Source organism: Vicia villosa, linkage group LG4, assembly GCF_029867415.1.
Source record: "Vicia villosa cultivar HV-30 ecotype Madison, WI linkage group LG4, Vvil1.0, whole genome shotgun sequence".
NCBI classification, from domain to species: domain Eukaryota; kingdom Viridiplantae; phylum Streptophyta; class Magnoliopsida; order Fabales; family Fabaceae; genus Vicia; species Vicia villosa.
In genome coordinates, this window is record NC_081183.1 from 157,689,636 (window position 1) to 157,700,346 (window position 10,711).

At 27.9% G+C, this 10,711-nt stretch overlaps 1 protein-coding gene across 1 annotated transcript; it reads left to right on the forward strand.

Annotated features, from left to right (window-relative positions):
* Positions 1-8,325: 8,325 nt before the first annotated feature.
* On the forward strand, positions 8,326-8,859 carry LOC131600073 (uncharacterized). Its single transcript, XM_058872305.1, has 2 exons — positions 8,326-8,425; positions 8,501-8,859. The coding sequence occupies exons 1-2, from the start codon at positions 8,366-8,368 to the stop codon at positions 8,801-8,803; spliced, it is 363 nt and encodes a 120-aa protein (XP_058728288.1). The 5' UTR covers positions 8,326-8,365; the 3' UTR covers positions 8,804-8,859.
* Positions 8,860-10,711: the final 1,852 nt, after the last annotated feature.

The following is a 10,711-nucleotide window of genomic DNA, read 5'->3' on the forward strand; positions in this document are numbered from 1 at the left end:
TACCAAACTTAAATAGAATATAAAATAAAGTTCAAAATGTGTATAAAAAATTAAAGGGTTAAATAAGTTTTTGGTTCCTATAAATATCTCAACTTTGGTTTTTAGTCCCTATATAAAAAAAGTTGATTTTTAGTCCCTATAAAATTATTTTTGCACTCACTTTTAGTCCCTGTAGAGGGACTAAAAATGAGTGCAAAAATAATTTTATAGGGACTAAAAGTCGACTATTTTTTTATAGGGACTAAAAGTAATTTTTAGTAATTTTATAGGGACTAGAAACATATTTAACCCAAAATTAAATAATGAATAATGAATACATAAATTTTTTGTTTATTTTAAAAAAAATAAATAAATAAATATATATATATATATATATATATATATATATATATATATATATATATATATATATATATAAAATGAAATTTTTTAAGAATAATAGAAAATTTATCTATTTTATTGTTCACTTTATATATATATATATATATATATATATATATATATATATATATATATATATATATATATATATATATATATATATATATATATATATATATATATATATATTTCGGGTTAATCATCACTCATTATTTGTTATTTATTTTTATATTATACAATTTTGAATTATTTTAAAAAATATATCAATTTTATAGTGTAAAATAATAAATACAATATAATTTTATTTAAATAGAATAGTGAAATTTGTTTAAAAGTTTAGAAAAAATATTTGTTTTTTAATTTAAAAATATTTTTTTATTAATAAATATTAAAAATCACATTATTTTTAAAAAAAAATTAATAACATTAAGTGAAATGAATGTAACTTTATTTTATTAAAAAAATTTGATTTGTTTAAAATTGAGAGTCAAAAATATTTAATGAAAAATAACATTTGTTAATAGGAAATATATAAAATTACGTAGTTTTAAGAAATATTAATAAAAATTTTGTGATTTTTATTAATATTTTTTTGAAATACGTGATTCCTAATGTTTCCTAATAAAAATATAATTTTTTTATAAAAAATATGTATTCTTAATTTTAAACAAATTTTGATATTTTTAAAAATAAGATATTATATTTTACTCACACTATTATTATTATGTACTAATTATTCAATATTTAGCTTTGCATTTTTTTTAACATATTTTTAGTATTATTTTGAATTATATTTAAAAGTTAAACAATTTATTATTTACATTAGATAACTTTTTTTTAACTTTGAATAATGATTTATTTTTAAAAATATTTTGAATCAAGTTTTTTTTAACAAACACGATTTCTTTTTTAAAATGAAGAGTAGTTTAATTGTTATAAAAAGTAGGAGAGATCTTTTTTAATTTTATGTGAAAAATAAGTTATGATTTGATAAAATAAAAAATGATTTATTACCAAAAATATGAGGAAACTATTTTAAGAAACAATCATGAGTCACTAAGTGGACATTTCTAACCATTAGATTAAAATCATATCAAAGGTTTTAAATGAGTGTAACTATTAGTGTAATATATTGGTGTAATTTGATCCCTCCTCTCTCTCTCTCTCTCTCTCTCTCTCTCTCTCTCTCTCTCTCTATATATATATATATATATATATATATATATATATATATATATATATATATATATATATATATAAGGAGGGTTATATTTACTCCAGGAGTAAGTTATTATAACTTACTCCAAATCTAGATCATTGATTCTTTTCAATCTAATGGTTAAAAATAATAAGTAATAGTTTTCTCTCTCCACATTTAATTACTTATTATTTTTAACCACTAGATTGATTAGAATCAATGGTCTAGATTTGGAGTAAGTTATAATAACTTACTCCTGGAGTAAATATAACCCAGGGATATTCTTACTCCAAGAGTAAGTTATAAAGACTTACTCCACATCATGACCATTGATTATTTTCAATCTAATGGTTTAAATTAATAAGTAATTAAATGTGGAGAGAGAAAAATAATACTCATTAATTTTAACCATTAGATTGAGAAGAATCAATGGTCATGACGAGGAGTAAGTCTTGAAAACTTACTCCTCTATATATGAGGAGTGATATTCTTACTCCAAGAGTAAGTTATCAAGACTTACTCCTCATCATGACCATTGATTATTTTCAATCTAACGGTTTAAATTAATAAGTAATTAAATGTGGAGAGAGAAAAATAATACTCATTAATTTTAACCATTAGATTGAGAAGAATCAATGGTCATGATTAGGAGTAAGTCTTGATAACTTACTCTTGGAGTGAGAATATCCCTCCTCATACATAGAGGAGGGATATTCTTACTCCAAGAGTAAGTTATAAAGACTTACTCCACATCATGACCATTGATTATTTTCAATCTAACAGTTTAAATTAATAAGTAATTAAATGTGGAGAGAGAAAAATAATACTCATTAATTTTAACCATTAGATGGAGAAGAATCAATGGTCATGATGTGGAGTAAGTCTTTATAACTTACTCTTGGAGTAAGAATATCCCTCCTCATATATAGAGGAGGGATATTCTTACTTCAAGAGTAAGTTATCAAGACTTACTCCACATCATGACCATTGATTATTTTCAATCTAACGGTTTAAATTAATAAGTAATTAAATGTGGAGAGAGAAATATAATACTCATTAATTTTAACTATTAGATTGAGAAGAATCAATAGTCATGATGAGGAGTAAGTCTTGATAACTTACTCTTGGAGTAAGAATATCCCTCCTCATATATAGAGGAGGGATATTCTTACTCCAAGAGTAAGTTATCAAGACTTACTCCACATCATGACCATTGATTATTTTCAATCTAACTGTTTAAATTAATAAGTAATTAAATGTGGAGAGAGAAAAATAATTCTCATTAATTTTAACCTTTAGATTGAGAAGAATCAATGGTCATGATGAGGAGTAAGTCTTGATAACTTACTCTTGGAGTAAGAATATCCCTCCTCATATATAGAGGAGGGATATTCTTACTCCAAGAGTAAGTTATCAAGACTTACTCCACATCATGACCATTGATTATTTTCAATCTAACGGTTTAAATTAATAAGTAATTAAATGTGGAGAGAGAAAAATAATACTCATTAATTTTAACCATTAGATTGAGAAGAATCAATAGTCATGATGAGGAGTAAGTCTTGATAACTTACTCTTGGAGTAAGAATATCCCTCCTCATATATAGAGGAGGGATATTCTTACTCCAAGAGTAAGTTATCAAGACTTCTCCACATCATGACCATTGATTATTTTCAATCTAACTGTTTAAATTAATAAGTAATTAAATGTGGAGAGATAAAAATAATACTCATTAATTTTAACCATTAGATTGAGAAGAATCAATGGTCATGATGAGGAGTAAGTCTTGATAACTTACTCTTGGAGTAAGAATATCCCTCCTCATATATAGAGGAGGGATATTCTTACTCCAAGAGTAAGTTATCAAGACGTACTCCACATCATGACCATTGATTATTTTCAATCCAATGGTTTAAATTAATAAGTAATTAAATGTGGAGAGAGAAAAATAATACTCATTAATTTTAACCATTAGATTGAGAAGAATCAATGGTCATGATGAGAAGTAAGTCTTGATAACTTACTCTTGGAGTAAGAATATCCCTCCTTGTAACACCCCATATTTTCCATTATTTAATTTTTTTGAATTTTAAATTATTTAATTGGATTAATTGGTATTTTTGGTAAATTATTGAAGAATATTGTAGAAATAGACAATTGGGCTTGGTGTAGTGGTTAGCAAAAGAGAGGTGTTAACTATGTAAGCCTTATTGAGATATTTTCTATTTTTCATAAAATAAGGAAATTGGAAAAGAGGAAGTTAGAAGCAAAAAGAGCAAAGTCTGAGAAAAAGAGAAGATACGTGAAAAGGAGAAGAAGAGGAAGAAGAGGACCTTCGAAGATTTGACTCAAGAGGTAATGGGGGACTCTTCGGGTTAGTGATTATTATATAATCAGGGTAGTAAACTTATTAGGATTGTTGTTTGGTTCCATTGCATGTTTTGGTTTTTGGGGTTTTGGGGAATTTAGGTTGTTTATCTTGATTTGATGCAATTGATGAATTTGATGAATGGTTTGGTGTTAGATGACTTCTAAAACGTGTTATATTTGTATTATAATATGTTAATTGATGAGTTTTTGGTATGAGACTGTTTTGGTGCGATTTGGATGAGATTGGGAGAAGAAACATGTTAAAATCGCAGAGAAATTCTGCATCTGCGAAGAATGCGTCGACCTAAGCGTCAGATGCGTTGACCTAAGTATCAGTTTGCGTTGACCTGAGTGACAGCATGCGTCGACCTATAGGGTCAGCGTGCGCATACCCGAGGGTGACAGAAAATTCAATGCGTCGACCTGAAGGGGGTTTGCGTTGACGCATAGCTTTCAATTTTTGACAAATTTTCTGAGGGGCATAACTTTCAAACCGTACATCCGTTTTGGGCGCCGTTTTGAGCGTTGCGAAGCTAATTTAAAGCTTTATGTAATGAATTGATGAAATGGGAAGTGTCCCTAGTTTATTTTAAATGGTGATTTAATTTAATTAATGGATTATATCATTGTGTACATATATGTGTGAATGTAAAAATGTATTGTTGTGGTGGTGTAGCCACTTGAATTTCATTTTGATTTGGGTGTTGTTTTTGACATGATTATATGTGATATGACTGAATGATTGTTAATACATGTGCATGCTTATTGGTGATGAAATGGTGAGTTGTAATGAGACGATGCGAAGCATCGGATCGGTGATGTTATAAGTATGACATATGTGTACGTTCATTCATATGCATTTTGGTGATGGATCCTGGTGATGTTGGGGATCAGATGGTGGGCATAATTCCCATTGTGCGAAATTTGTGCCGGTTGGACTGTATCTAGATGATGAAAGATCAGTTGGATGGGTTTAGTCCATGTATGGTACCACATGCATAGTGTCAGTCGTTCATGTGCATGATAATATAGTATGATCAAATGGTTGTGTATTATACTTGGTGATGTGTTTGATTTTGGTGTGTGATTCGTTGTTATAAAATCTGAATACATGTTGTGATTGGGTGAATGATAATGCTATGATGTCTTATTACTTATGACTGCATAATACTTATTAATTTCGAATGAGACTCACCCTTACATGTTGATATTTTCAGATTAAGGAGTAGCGGCATCTTGATTTGGTGAGGATAGCTCATAGGCTAGTCCGTAGTCCGTGTCGAGTCATGCTCTGATTTGTAACACTGGGGAACGATAGACTTAAGAGTTACTTATGATACTCTATTTTATTGTTTTGGATTATGTACCGTTTGGTTTATATTTTGGTGATGTCTTACGATACCGTTAAATGACAATCCGCTGTGTCGATGATGTATTTTGATAATTTTGTGGATCGTTCCTAATAAAGCATGACGAACGACTTATGGTTTTCATTATTTTTATTAATTGTGACACCCTTGTTTTATGTTTACTCTGATTTTTATTTTAACTGCCGCGGGGGTTTAGAAGGGTGTTACAATAGTGGTATCAGAGCATAGTCGGTCGTTGTGACCAGAGTCTTGTTACTATTTCCTGTATGCGACTAGTGTGTGTATCACTGTCGATACTTTTGTTCTAACGGAATTGTTTTGTGAATAAGAGAACAATGGCTGGCAGAGGTGGAAGGAATGATGATGCTATAGCTTTCCCCAACTAAATTTAACATCCCCTTCGTTCGTAAATAATTCTCATCATGTACATATTTAAATATAAAAGTAAATAAATAAAATGCTTTTTTATTAATTCAATTCTTTTTTTTACGAGTGAACAGACGGGGTGGATGCACATCCACCACATTCTCAAATAATTAATCGGTTGACTTAATGTCTTACCGATTGATATTTAAGATTTAAAAATGAAAACCCTGTGTATATTCGAGCTTTTTTCATAATCAAATTAATTTTAACATTTTTGCAAATAACAGGATAGGTGAACGCCTTTACTAATTATATTATTCGAATCAAGACACTAAAATCCATTCAAACTCACCAAACTTTGCTTCTTCGATAATTAAAATCACTCTCGCTTCTCTGCGATAACTCAAATTAATTTCTTTGCTCTGCACGATTTAATTCTAATCAAGATCGAATCTTTTCATAAACTAAAAAAATGCTAACCAACACTTCGACCTACGATGACTCTTAATTTCTCATTGCACTATGAGAATACGACACACGGTTGCGAGACCAATGTGAGTCAACTTTTAATCTTTTTTTGTTTTAACCTTTCATAGATTTTTTCTGCGTGCATAAATAGATATTTAAAAGCAGAATAAGCAAGCAATGAGGAAACGCACCAGAACCATAAGATTGGAGAAGGTTCCTATTGAGTACAAGAGAGGTGAGGGTTGCCTAACACCTTCCCCTCGCCTGACTGACTCACGAACCCTTTTAACTTGGTCGCGACGATCGGTTTATCCATAGCTTTAGGGTTTTCCTGTTATCTTCCCGTCCTTAGGACAAATAAATAATAGTGGCGACTTCATTGAATTTTTGCTGACTGCGACAAACTTTTTCTATGTGGTTTTCCTACCCATTCAATAATATGGCATCTATAAATTTCAAGTCATCAGAACTTATAGTTTCTTCTTCCATTGCTAGAGTATATGAGACAAGTTTTCCATCAACTAAAGGTGGATTGAGGTCTTGTTCCATAATAATTGGTGTTTCAATTAAACTTGTCACACCTTTTTTATTGATTCAGGGATTTCTATTGGTTGCTTACCTTTGGAAAAAGTATGGGGCATCTTCCTTGTTACACAAAATGTTATCACCATTACCTTTGGTCTTTTGCACAAAGGTTTTCTTAGGTGCAACAATTTTTTTACCATCAACCTGCTTCATTTGCCCTAGCTCATTACCACCTTAATTAGAAAACTTACAAATTTTTAATTTGTAAGAGCTAAAGGCGTAAGACTATTCCACGGTATGCTAAAAGATTCTATTATTGATTGGTGAAACAATCAGCTTAATCAAAACTATGGTAAAAGATGATGACCAATGTTAAGTTAGGTTAGTTCATCCCTTCGGAGAAAATGTTTGGTCTTTTTCCCTTTCTATTGTAGTATTGATAAATAATAAATTTAAAATTTATACAACATCTCTTAGATTAAATTACAGATTATAAAAGTTTAATCTTGTTATATAAACTTTGTTTCAATATAATTGGTTTGTTTTCAGCATCTTAATTTCTATGCTATATAGATTTAAATATATTTACGGTGTATAATTTGAAATTTATATAATATAATAATATATAAGACTTGTGTTAGAAACAAAAAAAAAATACATAAAAGAAAAACAAATTGAAGTGCTAATTATAATGGGTGTAAAGTTTGAGGATATTAAAAATTATAATCAAACAAATATTTATGTGTTTGAATATAATTTAATATAATAATTAGAATTGAATAATAAAAAAATACGAAAAAGGAATTTCATATTTTAATTATGATTAAAATAAATTAAAGTACTTTAAAGTGAAAGCTAGTCAAAAATATTTATGAGAATATTAATTTAGTTGATGAAAGATTAATATACAAGATAGAAAATAAATATTAAAATATACAAATATTTGATTTTAAAAATTTAGCTAGAATAAAATAATAATTTAATTAATTTATATTAAATTAATGTATAGTTACATCAATAAATAAGAGTAAATATGAATATTATGTAAATAAATATAAAAAATTATTTATTTAACTTTATAATATTTTGACCAAAAAACAAAATTTAGATATTGTCATAAAAAAAAAATTTGGAGAAAACAACTCGACTATCAAATACTCATTAAAGTGCCGGTGATAAAAATTCGACTTTATAACTTGAAAGAATATAGTTCAAATCTCATATGAGACAATCAAGATGGTAAAATATTCCTAATTTGAAGGGAGGAAAATGGAAGGTTTTTCAAAAAAAAAAATTAAGAAAAATATAGAGAAATCTTTAACATTTTTTAAAATTTTTTTTTTGTTAACATATTTTTAATTTTTGAAATAATATAACAACATAAATTATATTTGAATAATTTATCTAAGCCCTCCAAACCCCTTCAAAGTTAGAGCATGATGATTTTTGACAAAAGACTTTCAATTAGTTGTCAATATAACACACAAATTTGAAAATTTTACCAAATGAAAATAATATACGCCTAAATTTCTTTCCTTTTTTAAATCAAAAATAATATCTAGTATCCAAACAAAAGACTTAATGATGTTTGACGTAAAACTCTATAAAAGCCGAACGATAGGAGGAGAATAACACACACACAAAATTTGGTTTCTTGTTAATTATTTTTGAAACCCAGTTGCGTCCATGAATAAGAAGAAGGCGAATCGTTTCTGTACAAAAAGAAAGAAGGGTGATTCACTGAAGGTAAGAAAAATTACAACTCTTTATGATATTTCAACCATTGTTATAATTTTCAACCTTTTTAATTTTATAAATTAGGTCTCTCATAATTCACCGGCAAGCAATCAAAATGTTGAAAGGTGTCAGAATTCATCTCTAGTAGATGAAACGAAGAATGTGAACGAAGAGAGTCTTCTCCGACAGAAAATTGTTGAAGCTAGAGACAAATTGGAAAAGCAGAAACAAGACAATCGGAAGAAACTGATAGATCTTCTTATGATGAGTGGCATTCAAACTCCAGATTTGCTAGCCAACCACACTATTGGCAGTCCAATCGATTTCATCAAGATGATAGATGAGAAAATTAAGGAGATTGATGCTAAGATTGCTTCACTTAATTGATCAAATGTTATTTGAAAGTATTTGTCATGATTATCAATAAAATTTCTAGATCTAAATAAAACTCATAATAAACTTGTTTTTTATTTCCTATCAAGAATTATCGTAAAAATTAAATAATTTAAATTAACATTTTATAGCATTTGTATTTTCATTTAGATACAATCTTATCATACTTTTTCCAGTTTGCGAGAATCAAAAGTTTGCTTAGATTGAAGAATCAAATTTTTGTTAAAATTATAATTCTAATAATGGAGTTTAATTTAAATTGTTTATTGAAACTTTAAACACTAACTATCATTTAGTTATAGAAAAAACACAAATATATGCAAGATGAAACTGCAATATGATATTAATGCCATTACAGATCTTCAAATCCAAAACGATTCAAATAAAAAACGTAAATCAATAAAAAAAAACCCGAATATAAAATAAAAACGAATATTATTGGATGTGTTTGGATGTCATAGTCTAAAACTACTCGTTTTGGATCAGATTTCAGATTGATTTTTCAAAATCGATCCAAATCGAACCGAACTGCGTATATATATTTATATACTTATTTATTTTTTAATCATTTTTATTAATATGATATGTTTTATTAATTTATTATTTTATCATACAAATTTTGTAATACTATTTATTAGTTTAATTTAATCTATTTATTTTTATTATTACATTTGATTCAACCATAATCGATCATTCCCATTTTGTAATATTAGATTTAAATATAATATATTTTATATACTATATCGAATCTATTATTTGTTAATATTTTTTATAATCTTAATAAAGAGTAAATATTTGGCTAAATTACAATTTTTGACTAACTACATTTTTGGTCCTATTATTTTACCATGCTCTCGAAATCAGGCTCCATAAACAGTTTTGACTCCCTATCCCAAGTTTTGGTCCAAAAGGCTAAAGTGTAATTTTTATAATTCGTGACATATTTTTGATGATGAGACAAAAGTGTTTTTTTTTTTTATTTTCCAAGTCACTTTTTAATTAAACTAAAACAAATTATTATTTTTGTTGATTTATTAATATCTGATGTAATATTTTTTTTTAAAAAAAAACTTAGAGCCTTCTTCTAATCATTTTTCACGAATTGAGAAGACAAACATAAGGGAAGGAAGAAGGCAAATTAAGAAGCCCTTTATCTCACCATTTTTATGAATAAAAAAATCAACGAAGAGAAACATAGATCAAACCGTCCGGGTAGTATCACAAATTTTGAATCCTTTTCTAAGACCGAAGGATGGTACAAAATCTTAACCCAAATTTTCATTCCAATATCAAACAGTGGTAGAATGTTACACTCTTATGGTGCACCCTCGTCTTGGTCTAAGGAAAATCCCAAGTATTGTTTCAATTCAAGTATGTCAATTTTTAACTCTGAACTAAATAAATATTGTATGTTACTATTAGAATATATATTTATCTATTAATTTCACTTTTATATGTTTGTTTATTATAATTCAGACATTTTGGCAAAGAACATTTAAACAGAACACAGATTTTTCATTAAAGATTAATGCAGATAATTAAAAGCTACACTAGAGAAAGCCACATGCATCTAAGCATAGAATGGTTCACACTCTTCTTCTAGGATAATATCATCATTATCCTCACACTCTGCGTTCCGGATAATCTGAACTAATTCAGCAGATACAAACAGAGCGGATAGAATTCTTCCGTAAGGAAAATGAATGCTCTGTGGCCACATCCAAAGGCAATGAGAGATTCTTTAAGATGACAGAAGATGATCTTTGGAAGATGAAGTGGACGGCCATTTTCGATTCGATGAATGAGGAAACAATCTCTATTTGATAGGATTTAGTGAAAGTTCCCTCTAGGTGTTATGTTGGACAAGACAAATCTAAACAGAACTTGTCTGAAATGAGTCAG